This window comes from Prionailurus bengalensis, chromosome X (assembly GCF_016509475.1).
Source record: "Prionailurus bengalensis isolate Pbe53 chromosome X, Fcat_Pben_1.1_paternal_pri, whole genome shotgun sequence".
NCBI classification, from domain to species: Eukaryota; Metazoa; Chordata; class Mammalia; order Carnivora; family Felidae; genus Prionailurus; species Prionailurus bengalensis.
Genome location: NC_057361.1, coordinates 13309039 through 13331743, shown reverse-complemented (window position 1 = coordinate 13331743; position 22705 = coordinate 13309039). Strand labels below are relative to the sequence as shown.

The following is a 22705-nucleotide window of genomic DNA, read 5'->3' as shown; positions in this document are numbered from 1 at the left end:
AAGTAAGTTAATATGATCTAAAGTTTTGCCTTCAAAACTGGATAAAGTGACCCACAGAGGTGCTCATCTTATTGTTTAATGTTAATCAGCTATTTTAATCTACTTGTTTGTGTAGGGCTACAACACACACAGAAGCACATTTCCCTAACTTCAAAGGCTTTTCAAAGGCTTTTTAAAAGCCTGATGCCTCTAGTCCTGCCCATTTGACCTCCAAAAGTAAGGAACCTTAGAAAACAGGCCATCGCCTATTTGCTTTTAACACAGACAGCACCTGTGAACTTCCTGACTAGCTTGAAAAAGTCTTAGCTGGAGGCCAATGATCCAGATCAGCAGGCATGGATCCTTCCAGTCAATTTTTTACTTTAATGGGTAGGAGAGTTGAGAAATAGGTTCTTTCTTATCCTCTCACATAGTATAAAGCCCCCATTTGAAAAGAAATGTGAGCGGTGCCTGGGTGGCTCAGTGGGTTAAGCGTCAAACTTTGGCTCAGGTCATGGTCTCACAATTCATGGGTTCGAGCCCTACATCGGGCTCTGTGATGACAGCTCAGAGCCTGGAGCCGGCTTCAGATTCTGTCTGTCTGTCTGTCTCTCTCTCTGCCCCTCCCCCCTCACACTCTCTCCACAATGAATGTTAAAAAAAATTTTTAATAAAATAAAATAAGTAAAATAAAAAGAAATGTGAGGGGCGCCTGGGTGGCTCAGTCAGTTGAGTGTCCGACTTTGGCTCAGGTCATGATCTCGTGGTCTGTGAATTCAAGCCCCGCGTCGGGCTCTGTGCTGACAGCTCAGGGCCTGGAGCTTGTTTTGGATTCTGTCTCCCTCTCTCTCTGCGCGTCCCCCGCTCACGCTCTCTCTCTCTCTCTCCTTCAAAAATAAATAAAACATTAAAAAAAAAATTAAAAAAAAAAAAAAGAAATGTGAAACACAGGTGTAATACGGTGGTAATATAGACTGTCCAAATTGTCACATATATCTGAGTTACAGCATATTTGGAGGCCAAATATTTATTATTAGTCTAGATAAGGGGAAAAACCTGCATGCTAAAAACACAATCTTCTAGTATTACATGGAAGTCAAGTAGTACTTAACACATCTCCAAGAAATTGCCTCACCTCCCCGAATCCATGGACTCTCCACTATCTAAGTGATGGTCCCCAAGACTCCTGTTCCCATGGTGGTTGAGCTTCTCCCATGAAATGTCCGGCTCCCCCTATGCATACAGAAGTCCCTAAACCTCCTGTGATGGCAGTTTTCCTTCAGTCGTGAATGGTGAAAAATCCTTGCTGATAATGAGCTGTCTACACCCAGAAAATGGCTTTACCTCCTCTCTCAGTGCGTACTGTTCAATGAGCTTCTTAAGCTTCTCTCCCAGTTCGATGTTTTCCTGGCGGAGCTTGGCGTTGTGTATGTCATGTTGTTCGAGCTGTGCTTGGATTTCATTTAAAGTAATTTGGAAGTGTGCGGTGGCTTCCTTACGTCTTTCTTCCTCCTCTCGTGCCTGCTGCATGTTTTCTTCCTTATTATCCAAAATAAGTTCTGTTAATGGTATAGACCTATAGAGAAGATGCTCATAAAAGAAGCTGCTGCCACAGGGGTTCATTTATTGCTACCCTGAAGTATTCCTTCCCTGTATTTGTGACCAGAATGTTCTCATGTAATAAGCCAGCAGCTTTGCCTGAGTAGATAGAATAATTCGCTGTACTGAAAGCTAAGTAAGGAGCTGCTTCCCCACACAGCCAGCTCCCTCCACCCTCCCGGCCAGTTACACAGCAGTATCTGAAACCAGCCTGCCGAGAGACTCCTCCTTGCAGCTTACCTTCTTGGTTACACTACTCCCTAGAAGCCAAGGGACAAAAGAAACCTGTATCTTAAAAAGCTTACTTTCAACACTTGCTAAGATACAAGTGTTAAAAGACTTCTATATGTCTAAACAGCTATCAGTCCAATCAAAATGTTGATTTGCTACAAGAAAAACATACCTACTTTAATGATTATGTAAATACAAGGAAGGATTCAAAAGCCAAAAAAACTAACAGCTCCCACAGTAGGTGAAGATCCATTTTCTGAGTGCAACTATATTCTAGGGCCTTGGGCATTTGCTGTGCTGGGGCAGTTTGATGAGAGATCCTGCTTAGTCAAAATCGTACCAAAGCTGTACATGAGGGCAGGCCTGCCTCTCCATGTCTCTGGCTCTTTTTCCTTCTTCCCCTACTGGCACCAATTCATCTTTGGGTACCTGCTCCGTCTTCCTTTATATTCAGCCAAGATTTGAGCGCTATTCTAAAAGTACTTAGCAGCTGGGTGGGGGGGGGGGGGGGGGGGGGGAGGCAAGGGTGGTTTGGCAATGTAGCTGATTAATAGCCCTTAAGGAGCTCGGCAGGTGTTTTCCCTTCCCAGGCTCAGTCTCTGCCTCAACTCTGTTTCTCCTCAGCTTCTCATTTCACTTCAACTTTTCATACGTGGTAATTAACTACATCAGTGCTCAGCAGAAAACTTGCAGCTCTGAGCTTCCTAAGCCAGGACTCCAGGCAGGAAAGCTGTCGTCTAAATATCAATCTCAATTAGATTCCCCATGACCAGGTATGAGGTTCATTAAGAAGCATCAGGCCAAGCAAAACAGTAGAATGTAGCTGGTATCTGTCTCCAGGCAGAGAGAAGCATTTATTTTAAATATGTACACAGTAATTATAAAGCAAGCTACGTCAGAGTCAGTACCCCTTGAAAAACAGAAAACTTAACCAACTAACCTTTAATGTCTTATTGTGACGCTGAAGTTCCCGGCAAAGAGACTCTAGTTTGCTTCTTGCCAAGATAGCCTTGCTGTGCTCACTCTGCAAATGAACTTTCTCTTTCACGATCTGGGCTTGTTTCTTCTGCAAAATCTTCATTTGCTTCTGAACATTCCTGCTTTCCTCCAGCTAAAATTAATAAGCACTTTACAATTAGGAAGTCCAATGAAAACCTTTGATTTATGGCTGGAGGAAATACAGTAAGAACTATGGAATACATTTTCAAACACCAAATATTGTAGTACAAGATTTTCTTTAAATTATTTTTGTGTCATGCTACTCTGCCAACCTTGTCTCTCTTCCAGTTGTGATAGGAGAGTAAGTAAATAATTTAGGGTAGGGAAAAAATACATCTTTTTTTTTTTTTTAAGTAAACTCTCCCCCCAACATGGGGACTCAAAGTCACAACCCTGACATCAAGAGTCTTAGGCTCCACCCACTGGGCCAGCCAGGCACCCCTTAATCTAATTTTATTAAAAATTTTTAAATGTTTTTGGAAAAACTTTAGAAACCAACACCATCGAGTTTTACTTTTCTGAAAAATACACACGAGCTACTCTACTGAAATGGTTACCCAAATTAGAACAAGCAGCACTCAGGATTTTTTGTGTGTGAGAGGGGAACTGTTGCAATTTTAGGTTTGGAGCAAATGAGTCTATTTCAAGGTTCAATCAACACTAACAGATAAGACAGCAGCCTTACGAACCTTTCACAGAAGGAAATGATGCAGTCAATTTCAAGAGCAAGAGCGACACCTTGTGGCCTATCAAAACATTCCAAGCATCCTTACAGGCCATAGGCTTACAGCTATTAAAAACAACCTTAGAGAAATTCCTCCAGGAAAAATAATTTTCTTTTTGTAAAATATTTTTGCAAAGTAGATGGACTGTGGGCTGTGACAGTTCCAAGAAGCTTCCAGTCTGCACACACTATCTGTAACTCCACCGTGAGCTGGAAACTCCCCCTGCCCTCCCGGACTCAAGGTAATCACAATCCTGAATCCTGGGCTCACAATTCCTTTGCTCTCCCCTCTTTATCTCATCTGTGTGTGGTCCTTAAAGAATCGTTTTGACTTTGTTGTGGCTAGTACAACTGATGTGAATTTTTCATTTTCTTGAATTTAAATTAATTTAAGCTTAAATAGCTACACGTAGCTAATGGCTGCCCCATTTTGGACAGCACAGCTGTAGATTAGATTGCTGGAACTCATCCAAATTGTCTGCCAGATCAGGGAGCAGCAAACCTTTTCTGTAAATGGCCAAAAGTAAGTATTTCAGGCTTTGTGGGCCACATACTGTGTCTGTTGTGTCATTTTCTTTTTTTAAACACTTTAAAAATGTAAAACCATTCTTATCTGTGGGCAGTACAAAAACTGGCCTTGCCAGATTTGGCCCACTGGTCACATTCCACTTAAAAATATACCACACACAACATATTTGATCCATTCTCAAGGCAATGGGCATTTGGGTTGTTTCCAGACTTTATTACTTACAATGATACGAACACTGCCCTATGTGTTTCCTGGTAGACACATGCAAGAATTTCTCTGGGTGCAAACCCAGGAGTGGGACTGCTAGGCAGTGATTAATGGTCTATTTCACAAGACAATGCCAAACTGTTTTCCAGAGTGGCTGGCAAATTTATTCTCCCATCAGCGATTTATAAGAGGTTCATGTAGATATAGATGCACATCCTCTCCAAAACTAAGTACAACCAGAATTCTTAAATTTATGCCACTACAATGGACATAAAATCGCATCTCACTGTGGTCCAGATTTGCATTTCCCTGATCACTAATAAAGTTGAACATCTCTTTATATGTTTATGTACCTTTATGTTAAGGCAGATCTTTGAATCTTCATGTTTTTCCACTTCTACAAAATGCCTCTTAAATGTCTCTTGCCCAGTTTTCCATCGGGTTATTTGTCCTTTTTGTATTCATTTGTAGGTATTCCTTAGATAGCCTTGAAACTACATACTCTGTTTGTGGGAAATATATTCTTCCCAATTTTTTAATGTCTTTTGCTGAACAGTAAGTTAATTTTAACACAGCCAATTTTTGCAATCCCGTCTCTGATAATGCTTTTTGTAAGAAATCCTTCCGTTAACCCCAATTTAGAAAAATATTCACTTATTATCTAAATAAATCTAACTATCTAAAATTATTCAAGCTTAATTTTTGGCATTTAAAATCCTTAACCCATTTGGAACTAATCATCGTGTATGGTGTCTAAGAACCTAATTTCTTTCCCATAAGGATATACACTTTTTTTTGAAGTAATCTCTATACCCAATGTGGGGCTCAAACTCACCGCCCCAAGATCAAGAGTCACATGCCCGATGGACTGAGCCAGCCAGGCAACCGAGGATATATACTTTTTAAATTCCATCTACTTCAGGAGGATGGCGATTCTCCCCCAAATGCACCAACAGATTCCATGAAATGCTCTTCAAAATCCCCAACTGGTGTTTCTTCCCCCAATTTCCCCCAATAAGTTGAACTTAGAATTTTATATAAAGAGCCAAGAGTAGCCAAGATACTTCTGGCAAAAAGAGTAATTAAGAAGGATACATACAACACCTATGCCACCAGATATCAAGATTTATTATCCCACTATAATAATCTACACAAACTGACTAAGGAATGGGAAAGAATAGCACTATAACAAGTACTTAAGAATCGTGTTGTAAGGGGCGCCTGGGTGGCTCAGTCGGTTAAGCGTCTGACTTCGGCTCGGGTCATGATCTCACAGTTCGTGAGTTCCAGCCCCGCATCGGGCTCTATGCTGACAGCTCAGAGCCTGCAGCCTGCTTCAGATCCTGTGTCTTCCTCTCTGTCTGTCTGTCTCTCTCTCTCTCAAAAAAAGAATCGTGGGGCGCCTGGGTGGCGCAGTCGGTTAAGCGTCCGACTTCAGCCAGGTCACGATCTCGCGGTCCGTGAGTTCGAGCCCCGCGTCAGGCTCTGGGCTGATGGCTCGGAGCCTGGAGCCTGTTTCCGATTCTGTGTCTCCCTCTCTCTCTGCCCCTCCCCCGTTCATGCTCTGTCTCTCTCTGTCCCAAAAATAAATAAACGTTGAAAAAAAAAATTAAAAAAAAAAAAAAAAAAAAAAAAAGAATCGTGTTACCAGCCTAAGGGTATCCACACTTAGCAAGTGAAATGTGAGGATTTCGTGAACCTATGCTATCTGGTAAATGTGGAGGCCACAAGGTCTCCCCAGTGGACAATACCGATTGCAGTGCAACACACCACTCTGCCCGCTCTGCCTTTTCTATTCATCCATGCCACGGGCATCAGTGATGGCAGATAATGCCGCCCCCTAAAGGGCAGAGGACATTGATGACAAAAGGGAAGGTCTCTAATCCTTAGGAAAAGGCTACTCCATTCACGGTCTCACTGCTATATAGCCTATATACCTTTTAAAAGAAATGAGTGTTGTTTCAACAAATAAAACTTCAGTACATTTTCTGTAAACAGTACACATCTCATCCTTCATAAATTCAGCACAAATATAAGTCAGGTTACTCACTAGGCCAATCTCCAATGTGTTACCCATCCTGAATTGAATGCAGCTATCATTACTGGTACTTACAAAAATAACCATACTCACCTCCACACACACAAAAGCCACAAATAAAAACACCATAGACCCCTGCTACTTGAAGTGTGATCTCAGGGTTAACAGCATTAACATCATCACCAGCTGGGAGTTTGTTAAAATACAGACTCTCAGGCCCAAACCTGGACCCAGTGAATCAGAATGTGCCTTTTAACAGAAGTTCCAATGACGTGCGTGAATCTGAGAAGGACTGCCGTAGGCGACTATTTGTCCTTTCTTCTTCTAACTTATTCACGGCAGTCTGCCATCGTCACAATACTGGGGCAAGTAGCTAACCCTCTACACTGCTTTTTCTCTTTTCCCTTTTTTGACCTTGTCTTCTTTTCCCATCACTCCTCGCAGGATTCTCATGCGGATGCAACCAACAGCGACTGTCTTCTGCAGACGGAAGCATTCCTTTCCTGAAGCCAGCAATCTGAACACACTGTGTTTTCTGCCATCTTTGCATCTGTGACTGTTCTGGGCCATTTATACTGTCACACAAGGTTTCCTGTTCTCTGAATAGAAGGTGCTAGGCTGCCGAATGCCAGCTATGTGGGGGAATACACACACCCCTTTATAAATCAAGGGAGAGTAACTAGAATTCTTTGAGTAATAAAACAATTCGTTTTTAGAGCTGGTCAATGACAAAAAGTACTATTTATGACATGTAACAACTGCTTTAACAACAGATGAAAATGCATAAAAACTGTCAATAGTTCACACTAGTTTTACAAAAGGCATTACTTTTAGCATTTATATTACAACTACTCACTCTAAAAGTTTCCCACAACCCTTACTTCAAAGGGTTCTGACTTCCCTATTCTTCAACTTAAACAGGATGGCAGAGTTTTCATGTTGAGACTTCTTTCAAAAATTTAAAAAGACAGGGGCGCCTGGGTGGCGCAGTTGGTTAAGCGTCCGACTTCAGCCAGGTCACGATCTCGCGGTCCGTGAGTTCGAGCCCCGCGTCAGGCTCTGGGTTGATGGCTCAGAGCCTGGAGCCTGTTTCCGATTCTGTGTCTCCCTCTCTCTCTGCCCCTCCCCTGTTCATGCTCTGTCTCTGTCCCAAAAATAAATAAACGTTGAAAAAAAAAAATTAAAAAAAAAAAAAAAGAGAACTAATGCTACTTGAAATAACATAGGCACAGAACAAATGAGGTCAGTGTCTTTCGAAGATGGAAAAAGAAATCTCTGGCACACAGATGTGAAATAAAGATTTCCTGAGACAGTATTGTTTTAGTAGACTATTTCATCTAATTCACAATTTCATTTACAATGGGCCGAGCCTTTATCTCTAGAATTCCCTTGGGAAAAGTTAAGTACAGGAACCACTACACCCCAACTAGCATCTAAAGCATCACAACACAGTGCTTCTAAGTCAGCCTTTTCATTCCTAAAACTGAGTTTTAAAAAATCTATGCTGTATCTTAGCATTACAATGTTCTATATGTATCACCTTATAAAATGGAGTCATACAAGCAACAAAAAGCCCCAAGAAACGACAGTCTCCTCTTCAATTTTGGAATACAATGTGTTACATCTAAAGCTACATCAAGTACGTACATATTTTGCTGTATTTCATATGAACCTTACTACCTTTATTTAATACTCACAAGATCAGCATATTTCTTACAGAGAGCTGCCAGTTTCTCTTCTGGAGTTGAAAGGGTGTTTAGGGCTTGCATCAATAATAAAACTTCTTTTCCTGATGATTAACAAGATAAGAAATAAGTCCCAGAAGAGTGAGATCAAACTTAACCTGTAAATTCTATGGAACACTTCCTATGTTCTGATAGCCATAGTGAAATAATTTGTGCCTACAACTAGAAGTGAGATTTACCAGCTAAATTAAGAAAGTTATTTTTAAGTTCTGGATTAGCACGCAACCCCCACCTCCCCCAAATTTCTTCATTCACTAATACCGCTAGCTATTTGTAAGAACTCTTGCTGAAGGCTTAAAAATTCCCTTGCTTAACCATTGGTGTCCAAGTTAAGACAAAGGGCAAGTTACAAAGGGCAGAATATTTTTAAAAGCTTCCTCACCAAGTACAAATATAGAAGTTCAAAAGAAATTTCAGTTGGTACTTTCTATCTCAGATGCACATAATCACTTGTGACATATATCTTTTCCATGAGCAATTAAAATAACTTCTGATGATTTAGTAAAAGCACACTGCATGTGTTAACCAAGTTTAGTGTATATAAAAGAATGTCATCATAACTTCTTTTCCCCATGAGAGGCACTAAAAACAGTAATTTTAAAACTTTTTGGCAGGGAGAAGCAGGTGGCTGAGATAGAGGACAAATGGTCTTTCAAAATAAGTGGTAATGTTTTATTTTTAAAATCTTTTTTTTTAATGTTTATTTATTTTTGAGAGAGAGAGAGACAGAACATGAGTGGGAGAGGAGCAGAGAGGGAGACCCAAAATCCAAAGCAGGGTCCAGGCTCTGAGCTGTCAGCACAGAGCCCGACACGGGGCTCGAACCCATGAACCATGAGACATGACCTGAGCCGAAGTCGGATGCTTAACCGACTGACCCACCCAGGCTCCCCTGTAATGTTTTATTTTTTAAAAAACCATTCTTATTTTTAAAAATGTTTTCTCTTATATGTAGAATATTTCATTTAGAAATATATATGTGTGCGTGTGTGTGTTTTTTAAGTTCATTTTATTTGAGAGAGAGAGCGAGCAAGCAAGCGAGCATGTATATGTGCTCACGGGAGGAGCACTGAGAGGGGGAGAGAGAGAATCCCAAGCAGTCTCTGCACTGTCAGCACAGAGCCCGATGTGGGGCTTCAACTCATGAACCATGAGATCATGACCTGAGCTGAAATCAAGAGTCCTATGCTTAACCAACTGAGCCACCCAGGAGCCCCTAGAAATATATATTAAAATGACTCTGTTATGTGGTATATAGACTGCTATGAAGAAAAAAATTACTTTGGGGCACCTGGGTGGCTCAGTCGGTTGAGCATCCAAGTTCAGCTCAGGTCATGATCTCACAGTCTGTGAGTTCAAGCCCCATGTCAGGCTCTGTGCTGACAGCTCAGAGCCTGGAGCCTGCTTCAGAATCTGTGATTCCCTCTCTCTCTGTCCCTCCCTTGCTCACGGTCTGTCTCTGTCTCTGTCTCTCTCTCTCAGAAATAAACAAACATTAAAAAAAAATTTTTTTTTAAGAAAAAATGACTTCAAAATGGAACACCTTCCTATCCACAATACCAAAACCTCTCATTCACAGCCCAAGGCCAGTAAGAATTTTAAGAGATGACTAAACATGATTATTAAATAGGATTAGAAGTAGCCATAATATAACCTGCAATTTTTAATCAAGATTTAAAAACCCATACTTCATCTGGGTTTTCTTATTTTTTGGTTTTTTTGAGATAAAATTCACATACCATAAAAACCACCCCTTTATTTTTTAAACCAATCTCTCCACTCAACACGAGGCTCAAACTCACAACAATGAGATCAAGAGTCACATGCTCTACCGAGTGAGCCAGTCAGGCACCCCAAAATTCACCCTTTTAAAAGTGTACAACTGAGTGCATTCACAAAGTTGTGCAACCATCACCACTGCTTAATTCCAGAACATTTTCATCACCCCAAAAAGCAGCCCCATATCCATTAACAGTCATTCCCTCTCGCTCCCACTCTAAGACCCTGGCAACCACTATTCCACTTTCTGTCTCCACAGACTTGCCAATTTTGAACATTTCACATAAAACGGAAACCTATTATATGGACTTTTGTGTCCGGTTCCTTTATTTAGCACATTTTCGACATTCACCCATGTAGGATGTTATCAGTACTTCACTCCTTTTTAGAACTGAATAATATTCCCCTGTACAGATTCACATTTTATTTATCCATTCATCAGCTGGTGGATAACGGTATTGTTTCAACTTTTTGGCTATTATGAAAAAAGCTGCCATGAATCCTCGTGTACACATTTTTGTATGGACATGTGCTTTCAACCTTTTTGGGTACATACTTAAATGTAGAATTCTGGGTCACATGGTAACATTATGTGTAACTTTTTAAGACTCCATCTGCTTTCACACAAATAATTGGGGCTGCCAATTTTGAAAAAATTTATTTGTAAGGAATTAAAATTGTCTTTCTATAATAATTTTTAGGTTTTCCAAGTTGGCAGAAAATGGATTTAATGAGGATAATTCAGGGCGCCTGGGTGGCTCAGTTGGTTAAGTGTCCAACTCTTGATTTCAGCTCAGGTCATGACCTCATGGTTTTTTGAGTTTGAGCCCTGGACGGGCTCCGTGCTGACAGCACAGAGCCTGCCTGAGATTCTCCCTCTTTCTCTGCCCCTCCCTCCCTCCCTCCCTCTCTCACTCTTTCTCTCTCTAAATAAATAAACTTAAAAAATATGTAAGGATAATTCTATGGAGAAAACCATACAAATCTAACACTATTAATCTTAGGTATAGTAAGTATAAAAAACTTAGGGGCAATAAGTAAAGCTAAAATAAAAGGGGATTTCAGATTTCCTAACAAGATTTGATGCATTACCTTTTTAGCCCTAAATCTCAAACACAGCAGGAAAAAGAAAACATACCCTTGAAAGCCAGTCTTAACCCACTTTCTGAACTCCAGACATTATGTTTTCTCTAAAGTTTTAGGAGGAGTTTTCAAAAAAATCAAATAAATATACAGTTTTCACAGTAAATTCCAGTCAGACTCCATTACAGAAATGCAAAAGGCAAGTCAAATACTACTTCTGTCAAGTTGGCCCCAAATTTTGTCAAGAAAGCCTATTCTTGATTATTTAGGGAAAACAACTTCCTGCTCTTTGTCTCCTACACAAAAGGCAGCAGATACAGACTGACTCCACTGCAGACAAGAGTTGTGTTAGCTAAACAACATGTGTCTCAACACCGGCCATGTTCAAGATCACCTGCACTGAAGAAAGCAGAAGTAAAAAGAGCAGCATGTGAAAATGCCCAATCACGGAGCACAGATTATTACCTAATGTTTTCTCTTTGTTTCTGTTGCATTCTGAATCTTGCTGACCGTCAGGGGGATCTGTTCGAGCCTCTCGCCCAGGAATTTCCTCCCTCGATTCTTGTGTACAGTATGCTGGGCTCATCAAACTCCTGTTCCTTGTAATAAAGTCACTGCCTTCATCCTCTTCCAATGAATGCTTGTTACTCGTACCACCACAATTTGAGTCTTGATGTTGAAGAATATCATTTGATTGAGAGTTGCGCAACATGTCTGCTTTCACCCCTAACCCACACATTCCAGCTTCTTCCATTGTGCCAATCACAAACTAGACAGAAGGAGGAAAAAAGATGGAAGAGGGGTTACATCAAATGTAATCAATGTTTACATCCAACGACATACCATAGGTTGACAGCTTTTTTTGTTTCTTACTGATTTGTAAAACTGATATAAACATGGTAATTTCTAAGTTTCATAGACAGGTGATGTAACTATAAAGTATAAGAAAATTAAAGTTAAAGTAAATCACACAACTAAGTGGTACCAAAAGAAGTGAGAAATGACATTTAGTTGTAAATCTAAACTTAGCTCCATATAAAAATTCACTACTTAAAATAATTAGCATCTTAGAAGTGAAATTCTCCCAAGTTAGTGACCATTGATTATCCTGGTCTTATCCTCGATGAGATGGTGCAGCAGAGATGGCTCACCAGCTATCCAGCAAACACCCATGCTCCTCCAATATCCTGTGGAGCTGGCACTACTGGACAAATGTCCGCCTGGGACTACGTTGCCCAGGCCCCCATATGTAAGTGGAACTCCCATGTGAAGTTCCCACCAATAGAATATAAGACCAAGTAAAGACTGTCCCTTCTGCAACAAGACTTTTATTCTTAGAAGCACACGTTCTTTCCCCATCATCTCTTCCCCACTCTGGCTGAATGCAGAGGTCTCCTACGCCCTGACAGATGGCACAGCCACAGGATGAAATAAGTGACAGTCTAGGCCCCTAAGTCCCATGTACTTACAAGGGAAGGCTGCCCTTCTTACAAAGAACACCCACACTGGATTAGAGGAGCATAAAAATAAATTTCTCTCACATTAAGCCACAGAAATTTTGAGAATAATGTTTTAAGCAACTATCCCTGCCCTAACAAATATAGACAGTAGGCATGGGAGAGAAGGCAGTATTCTAGTATTTTATTCTCAAATCAGTAAAATTTACCTTACTCTCTCTTCTATCCTATTGTTAACCCCATTCATTTATGGGATTCTCCCTCACCCCTTAACACTACTTGGTCATATGATGTGGCACAAATTTGAATTCTATACATTTCCCTCTCTGTATGAAGGAGGGCATCTTCCTTTTTTTGAATAATACAATTGAGGGGTAGCTGTCTAGTAGTGTGTTTCTCTTATCACAAGTGGACAAAGGTTTACCTTCCAGTTAATAGGAGAGCAGAGACTTCTTATTTCAAGTTACAATAGTATTTCCAACTGAAGAATTAAAAATAATTTTTTTAAGTTTATGCATTTTGAGAGAGAGAGAAAATGTGTGCCCGTGGGGAGGGGCAGAGAGAGAGAGGGAGAGAATACCAAGCAGACTTCCCACTGTCAGCTGTCCACGTGGAGCTGAAGGAGGGCTCAAACCCAGGAACCGTGAGATCACGACCTGAGCCGAAATCACGAGTCGGACACGTGACCAACTGAGCCATCCAGGCGCCCCTAAAAATAATTTAAAGTATCAAAGTAGCAGGGGATAGGGAGATTATGGGAACGAAATCTTTTGTAACGTTGATCAATCAGGTACAGTGCTTTTGGAAGAACAAACTGGTATAGTCACTCTGAAAAACTGGCAAAATGGATACCTTTCAACCCAGTTAATTCTACTCCTAGGATTTTACCCAAGTGTGTACACGTGTGCAGCCAAAGGCCAAGAAAGTTTAAAACAGTGCTATTTGTAATTGCCTCAACATGGAATCAATCCAAATTTTTATCAACAGAAGGGATACACTGTACTATGCTCACGCCATCCAGCACCAGAACTACTTCTAGATGCAGTGACACAGGTAAGTCGCGTAGACCAAATGCTGTGCAGAAATCCATACTATAGGAAACCGTTTATATATAAAGTTCAAAAACAGGCAAGGTTAATCATTTGTGCTGGAAATCAAGTGGTTACCTTTGGGAGTAAGGTCTTCTGCGGTGCTTGGTAATATTCTATTTCTTGATCCAGATGGGGTAACACAGATGTTCACTTTATGAAAATACATTACACCTAAACATTTACAATTTGTGTACTTTATTGAAGTGAAACATACCTTCAGAAAAGTTTATTTTAAAAGGTGCAATTTAGGGACACCTGGGTGGCTCAGTTGGCTAAGCATCCAACTTCGGCTCAGGTCATGATCTCACGGTTCGTGAGTTCAAGCCCCGCGTCGGACTCTGTGTTAAGAGCTCAGAGCCTGGATCCTGCTTCTGATTCTGTGTATCTCCCCCCTCCTCTCTTTTTCTCTCTCTGTCCCTCTCCCGCTCGAACTCTCTCTCAAAAATAAACATTTAAAAAAAAACTTTAGAAGTGCAATTTGTATACTGTTCAAGAGTTATGAAGAACCAAAACATTTTCCTCTTGACAAAAAGATTAGAAACGTGCTTTAATCAAAAAGAACGAAATCTTGCCATTTGCAACAACATGGATGGAACTAGAGGATATTATGCTAAGCGAAATTAGAGAAAGACAAATATCATATGACTTCACTCATATGTGGAATTTAAGATGCAAAACAGATGAACATAAGGGAAGGGAAGCAAAAATAATATAAAAATGAGGACAAAAGATAAGAGACTCAAATACAGAGAACAAACTGAAGGTTGCTGGAGGGGTTGTGGGTGGGGGGATGGGCTAAATGGGTAAGGGGCATTAAGGAAGACACCTGTTGGGATAAGCACTGGGTATTACACATAGGGAATCAATCACTGGAATCTACTCCTGAAATCATTATTGTACTATATGCTAACTAACTTGGATGTAAATTTAAAAACAAATAAATAAAATTGAAAAAAAAAGCAATGTGTTGCTTTCCATGATACTTTAAAAATAATGTACACATAATACTTTCATTTCTTAAAAAAAATTAATGCATTAAGGGGAAATGGGTTGTCTATTTTCAGAGTTATGGTTTGAAACCACACTCTAAGCCTAAATGCTTAGAAATACTGCAAAGACTCTTATATTCTTTTAAAAAAGGTTTAAAATTCACTTCCATGCATAATGCATTCTATAGAATGACATTTCTCAAGTGTAACCCATAGGTATTAAATTTAAACTTAGAAGACATTCATAAAGTTTCAAGAAACATCTTTTGTTAAATTTCATTACTGCAGAAACCTGTAAAGCCACAAATCTGCCCAAATAACATACTACAGAAGTACTACTATCAAACTGAAATGTAAAGTGCTCATTTTAATGACACATTATACATAGAACTACTATTTCCACCTCTACTTTATATCAAATACTGAACTGCCATACTATTGGGCACATGGATAATGTTAACAGATACCCTCTACACAAAAGCAGTACAGAGGAAAAATAATGAGTGCTACTAATATCATCTTTCCCAACTTTTAAAAAATAATTTTAAACCTGAAAACTATTAGCATAAGAATGGGTTCAAGAAATCACAATATTGGTTTTATTTATTTTTTTAATATATGAAATTTATTGTCAAATTGGTTTCCAAACAACACCCAGTGCTCATCCCAAAAGATGCCCTCTTCAATACCCATCACCTACCCTCCCCTCCCTCCCACCCCCCCCCCCCCCCCCCCCGTCAACCCTCAGTTTGTTCTCAGTTTTTAAGAGTCTCTTATGCTTTGGCCACAATATTGGTTTTAAATACTGATGAAAGTCTGTTAAAAGATAACTAAAATAGGGGCACCTGGGTGGCTCAGTTGGTTGAGTGTCCGACTTCGGCTCAGGTCATGATCTCACGGTTCGTGAGTTCGAGCCCCGCGTCAGGCTCTGTGCTGACAGCTCAGAGCCTGGAGCCTGCTTCAGATTCTGTGTCTCCCTCTCTCTCTGCCCCTCCCCGACTCATGCTCGCTCGCTCTGTCAAAAATGAATAAACGTTAAAAAAAAAATGTGTAAAAGATAACTAAAATGGAAGACTGCTATATCTCTAACACATGATAGAATTTCTCAGAAGTGTAATAATAATAAAATCCACATAGTACCAGAAAATGTTTTGTTAAGCCACACCAAAAATATGAGCAAGCAATTTGTTCAAAGAAGTGGGGGCAGGAATAATTTTCACCAAGGAAAACCTGAGGCCTCTTCTAGGATCAATTTTAATAAGGGTACCTGAGGAATGGAATTTGTCAATTTCTAGTGTTTCAGTTCTATTAGTGATTTTGCATAACCTTTATTGAGATATAATTCACATATATTTCACCAATTTAAAGTGTACAAGTCACTGGTTTTTAGTATATTCATAGAGTTGTGCAACCATCACTACAATCAATCTTAGAATACTTTTGTCACCTCAAAAAGAAACCCTCCCATTACCCCCAGCCTTAGGCAACTAATGCATGGTGTCTCTACAGATGTGGTTATTCTGAACAGTTCACATAAATAGAATCACGTAATAATATGTGACCTTTTGTGTCTGGCTTCTTTCACAAAGCATTTCAAGGTTCATCCATGTTGTAGTATGTTATCTCTACTTCATTTTTCTTCATTGCCAAATAATATTCCATATAGTTTGGATATTCCACATTTATCCATTCGTCAGTTGACAGGACATCTGGATTATTTCCAACTCTTGGCTATTATGAATAATTCTGTTACGAACATTAATGTACAAGTCTTTATGTGGACATACGTTTACATTTCTCCAGGGTATATACCTGGGGAGTGGAACTGCTAGGGTCATATGGTCACTCTGTTTAATCTTTTGAGGAACTGTTGACACTGTTTTTCTAAGTGCACCATTTTATATTCCTACCAGCAGTGTGTAAGGGTTCCATTATTTCTACATCCTCGCCAACACTTGTTATTGTCTGTCCTTTTGACTATAGCCACTATAGTGTGAAGGTATCTCATCTAACGACTAATGATGTTGAGAATCTTCTCATGTAGTTATTGGCCATTTGTATACCTCCTTTAGACAAATGTTTATTCAGATCCTTCACCCATTTTTTTACCTGAGTTATCTGTAATTTTATTATTGAGTTGTAAGAGTTCTTTATATAGGAAAGAAACAAGTCCCTTATCAGAGGTATGATTTGGAAGTATCTTCTACTACTGTTCTCTCGATTTTGGAGAAAAGGTGCAATACATTCACCAATTTCAAAATGTCATCAATGTAATTAAAAGTTACTCTGGCTTTCAGATTAAAAGCAATTACAACTATCAGAGACAGAAAAAAGTTTAAAGGCTAGAAAGGCCAAAATGTTTACCTAACTCAAAATAATAGCTGGCGGCACTGAGCATAAATAAGGATGCGGATCTGCAGAGCACACAACCATCACATTCCACAGTGTCCTATTTCAATATTCTCTATTTTTAGTTAATACTACATTGTTGTTTTTTTTGTTTTTCCAGACACGCCCCCTTCACCTCTCAACTGTCACACATATTACATTATCACTTACTTGGTATGCATATCCTCTTGTAGACAGCAAAAACTTATGCATAAAAGGTACTCAATTGCCAATTGATGGAGAGCACAAGGAGCCAAAATGGCTACTGAAAACAAGCCACGGAGAGTACCTCAACATTACTACACAGCTTAGAGAAAAATACCACTATTACTACTTTAGAAGCAACACAGTATTACATGACAAAACCAGTGCAACTAATTTTGATATATTTTTCACATGTGCTAATGAAAGACTGACTTTGGCTCTAAAGATCTTTTTTGTTTATAAATAAGCCCAGGTCCAGCTGGACTCTTGAAATAGCAGGCCCCAATTTTTCTACCGTAAGGACTATTTGTTCAAGAACTTACTTGGGGTTCTGCACTAGGCCATGGTATGAAGCAAATTCTTAGGCCAACTACTTTATTTATATTGTAAATTATGTCTCAGCCTTCATCTGCTTAAGCAGAGACCTCTATATCATACAGCAAATACAAATTCCTACTCTGCTCTAATACCTATTCTGGATGCCTTTCCTTGGGGATCATCTCCTGTATAATCAATAGCAGCAGCAGCTAGTACTTATACAGCAAATACTACATCTTGGCACTACTGTAAGCACTTTCCTATATTAACTACCTTAATCCTCACAATAATGTCACAAGAGAAGTACTATTATCTCCATTTTACAAATGAGCAAACTGACATGATAAAGTATCGTGCCAAAGGTTACAATTAGTAAATAGCAGGGCAAAGATGTGAACCCTGGCAATCTGGTTTCTGAGTCCACGTGTTTAATCACAATGATATACTGCTTCATGACTACCCTATACAAACACCCTTATCCTGGCCTAGCCATCTTACAGAAATGTATTTAATAATGGGTAAACATGCTCCCCAAATACTATGTATATAAAAAATTTTATATACACCAATTTTACATACATGCGTGTACATTTATATATGTGTATACATACACAAAGAAAGTATTGGGAGGAGGAGCACCTGGCTGGCACAGTTAGTAGAGCATGTGACTCTTGATCTCAGGGTTTAAGTTCAAGCCTCATGTTGGGTGTAGAGATTACTTAAAAATAAAATTAAAAGAAAAAAAAAAAAAAAGTACCGGGAGGAAATACATCTATATATTAATAATGGTTATTTTTAAATAGTATAATTATGGGTAGTGCTTCTTTTTCCTTCACTATATTTTCTAGTATTACTACAGCCAATTTTTATTCCCATTGGAATTGAAAAAAATTCAAAAACTACTCATGCTAATAACACGGGAAGCATCATAGAACATATGTAAATGTTATTAAAACTTCTACACAAGTCATTTAAGATAAAAATTAATTTTGGGGGCACATGGCTGACTTAGTCGGTTAAGTGTCCAACTTCAGCTCAGGTCATGATCTCATGGTTCACGGGTTCGAATCCTGCATCGGGCTCTACGCTGACAACACGTAGCCTGCTTCAGATCCTTTGCCTCCCTCTCTCTGCCCCTCCCCAGCTCATGTATGCATGTGCGCAGTCTCTCTCTCAAAAATAGACACTGGGGTGCCTGGGTGGCTCAGTAGGTTGAGCGTCCAACTTTGGCTCAGGTCAGGATCTCACACAGTTTGTGGGTTTGAGGCCCACATCAGGCTCTGTGCTGACAGCCCAGAGCCCGCTGTGGATCCTCTGTCCAGCTCTCTCTATGCCCCTACCCCACTCTCTCTCTCTCAAAACAAATAAACTTTTAAAAATAAATAGGGGCGCCTGCTGGCTCAGTTGGTTTAAGCGTCCAACTTCAGCTCAGGTCATGAACTCGCAGTTCGGGAGATCAAGCCCTGCATCAGGCTCTGTGCTAAGAGCTCAAAGCCTGGAGCCTGCTTCGGATTCTGTGTCTCCCTCTCTCTCTGTTCCTCACCTGCTTGCACTCTCTCTCTCTCAAAAACAAAGATTTAAAAAAAAATTTTTTTAATAAACATTAAAAAAGTAATTTTTATTTAACACAAATGGATACTCAAAGAATGCTAAGACCCACAACCCAACAAAAATGGGCAAACAATATGAAGCAAAAAAATCACAGAAAAGAAAATACAAGTGGCTAGTGAACATATGCTTAGCTTTACTCACAGTAAGAGAAGTACAACTTAAAACTATCAGATAATGGGGCGCCTGAGTGGCTCAATCAGTCAAGCGTCTGACACTTGATTTCAGCTCAGGTCACAATCTCACGGTTCATGGGATCGAGCCCCTCGTCAACTCTGCATGGACAGTGTGGAGCCTGCTAGAAATTCTCTCTGTGTGCCTCCCCCACTCACACTTGCTCTCTCTCAAAATAAATACACATTTTAAAAAAATCTATCAGATGACATTATTCACATCAAAAACATTGACCACACAATGTGGGAGAGGGCGTGGGGTACTGTCAAGCATTCCTGGTTGGGGGACAAACTGGTTTAACCACTAAGGAGTCCAATTCAGGGCAGGGATTGTGTGAGAAGGGGCACAAGGAAACTTTCTGGGGTGATGGGGATGCTCTATAACTTGACTAGGATTTGGGTTACAGAGTTGCATGCATTTGTTAAACCCAGCATGTACATACCTAACATGGCTTCATGGGTGAAGAGACCAATAGATGGATAGATAAATGAAAAAGCAAGTATAGTAAACTATCAATGGAAGAATCTAAATGGTGGCAATATGGTTGATAGCATCAAATTCTTTCAACTTTATGTTTGAAATTTTCCATAATAAAATGTTGGGGAAAAACTTATGCACATAGCTTTTTTTTTTTTTTTTAACGTTTATTTATTTTTGGGACAGAGAGAGACAGAGCATGAACGGGGGAGGGGCAGAGACAGAGGGAGACACAGAATCGGAAACAGGCTCCAGGCTCTGAGCCATCAGCCCAGAGCCCGACGCGGGGCTCGAACTCAGGGACCGCGAGATCGTGACCTGGCTGAAGTCGGACGCTTAACCGACTGCGCCACCCAGGCGCCCCTGCACATAGCTTTTGACCCACCAAACTCATTTCTTCTCAATTTCTCCTATGGACAAACCAATACATCTGCGAAATATAAACTTACATAGCAGTATTTATAGTAACCAAAAAAAATCAGAAATACCCTAAATGTCCATTAATAATGAACCGGACAGTAGTAACTTTGTATGGTGACAGATGGCAAACTGCAGTGGGCATTATGTAATGTACATAAATGCTGAATCACTACATGGTACAGCTGACACTAATATCGCATGTGAACTATACTTAAATCAATAGGGGCACCTGGGTGGCTCAGTTGGTTTAAGCATCTGCCTTCAGCTCAGGACATGATCTCACCATTGGTGAGTTCAAGCCCCGCATTGGGCTCTCTGCCATCAGTGTGGGACCCACTTCAGATTCTCTGTCCCCTCTCTTGATGCCCCTCCCCTGTTCACATGTGCGTGCACGCTCTCTCTCAAATAAACTTTAAAAATAAAGTAAAATAGGGGCGCCTGGGTGGCTCAGTTGGTTAGGCGACCGACTTTGGCCCAGGTCATGATCTCACGATTCGTGACGTCGGGCTCTGTGCTGACAGCTCAGACCCTGGAGCCTGCTTCCGATTCTGTGTCTCCCTCTCTCTGCACCTCCCCTGCTCATGCTCGCTCTCTGTCTCTCAAAACATAAATAAATGTTAAAAAAAAAAAAAGTAAAATAAAATGAAATAAAATAAAATAAGATAAAATGACTACATACACCCTACCAAAATAATGGACTGGATAGATCAATGCGGTACATCCATACAGCAGAGTACTATTGCATCTATTTAAAAAAAACAATAAGGTAGTTACATAATTACTGATCTGTGAGGATAAGCTGAAAAAGGAAAAAGAAAAATGTCCTGTACTATGTACTGTATGCCACAATTTGGGTGTGGGGGGGGGGAGGGGTGGTGGTGGTGGTGGTGGTGGTGGTGGTGGTGGTGGTATAAGTTTATGATTCAGAATCATATACAATCTCTGGAAGGATACAAAGAAACATACTAATGGAGAGATGGCGAGAAACTGATGGGGCGGGGCTGGAGGGGAACACAAGGCTTTTACAGCATGCCTATTTTTATCTTTCAAGTTAGGGATCATGAGTTACCTTCATAACAATTTGTTGTTTTTCTTTTAAAAAATACCAAGATGAATACAGTTCTCTAACATAGTACCTATCATTAAGAAAAATGAGGAGGAAATGTTTATTGAAATTCCAATCTCAAATGAAAATGAAACCAACAGTAAGTAGTTTCAAGATAAATTTCTATACGAACTTTTCCCTGAAAATCATCAAACATGAGCTATCACATTTTTGTTTTACGAGTCTACAGTCATAAGCAGCACACACAGCTCTTGCAGCTTGAAAGACACTCGAGAGAGCAGGTCCATTCGGCCAGAGCAGTGTTTACTGGAGCCCTAAACCCTAGCAATCCTCCATCCCAGCCAGTCCCCTCCTGTCAAAGGATACATTTCTCAACCTTCCTTCCATTGTCTAAATACTTGGAGCTAAGATGACTCCTTAAGTGAAGAAGAGATGCCTTCAAAATGATAGCCACCAGTTCACCAATCATTAATTGTAGGAGCAAAGAATCGCTATTGCTAAAAATTTTTGCAAACATGAATACACTGTATTCATCTACTATGTGTAAAAGCTTTTTCCATCAATACATCTGAAACTGAGATCACATGGGAATTAAAAGCCTGAAGAAAAAAATATTTAAATAAATTTCTTTCCCTTATACTCTGTGAATAATAAAGAGAAAGGTGAACAATTTCCAAATTTAAAACTTTCAGTTATGTTCTTTCAAATATTGCTAAAGCTAAAGAACCAGATTTCTTTGGCTTATTTTGCAAGTGCTTAAATGTTTTTTAGTAATGGCTATTCTTTTAATAAGACTGGTCTAAATAAAAAACTAAAAAGCCAACACCCACATTCACTTCCTAATTATTTCAACTACCATTTGCTTAAATGAGATCGAATGCCTTCAACCAGTGCTAGGCATATGCTGAAAGCAGAAATCACTCAGTCGTTGCCACTGAGGGCTAGGGTGGCCCTTCAGAGGGAGCAGGCGGGAAAGACTGCACATGTATATATTTTCCTGAGGAGAGATCTTAGCTAGCTTCAAGTTCCCAAACAGTCGTGGAAAAATTTATCAAGTAGGCAAAGTGAACCTTCAGAACCTGCAAGCCCCTTACCCCCATTTAACCTTCCCCTCTGACAGGTGGGGCTTATTTTCCCCAATAAGGAAAATGAAACTTAGGGAGTTAAAGTAACTTGCCCACGATCATATTAAAGTCAATAAAAGGAGCTCACAAAATTCAAAACCAGGTCAAACTCAAGAGCCTATGTTTTCTCCATTACACAACTCCCCTCATTTCATACATTAGCCTTGAAAAATGAAAGGTCAAACACATCTCTCATGCAGTTTATAAAATAAGCCTAACAAATTAAATGGATGTCTAAAAATATATAGCATGTTAGATATACTAGGATGAATTTAGGAAAACACTGGGAAGAAGCTGTAAGATTTCTAGCAGTGATTAACTCTGGGACTTAGGGAGGGGACACAGGCCTAAGTCAGAGGTAGGGATATCTTTTTTTTTTTTAATTTAATTTTATTTTTTACAATTTACATCCAAATTAGTTAGCATATAGTGCAACAATGATTTCAGGAGTAGATTCCTTAGTGCCCCTTACCTAT

General features: G+C 39.8%; 1 protein-coding gene across 2 annotated transcripts in view; it reads right to left on the bottom strand.

The window, feature by feature from the left end:
- The window catches only part of TXLNG (taxilin gamma), a 55075-nt gene that overhangs the window by 16163 nt on the left and 16207 nt on the right, over window positions 1–22705 (bottom strand). For both annotated transcript variants that reach the window (XM_043570298.1, XM_043570297.1), the window contains exons 2-5: window positions 11379–11682; window positions 8004–8095; window positions 2750–2920; window positions 1324–1518 (exon numbers count right to left, since the gene is read on the bottom strand). In XM_043570298.1, the coding sequence (XP_043426233.1) occupies window positions 1324–1518; window positions 2750–2920; window positions 8004–8095; window positions 11379–11682 (762 nt within the window). The remainder of the gene's footprint in view (window positions 1–1323; window positions 1519–2749; window positions 2921–8003; window positions 8096–11378; window positions 11683–22705) is intronic.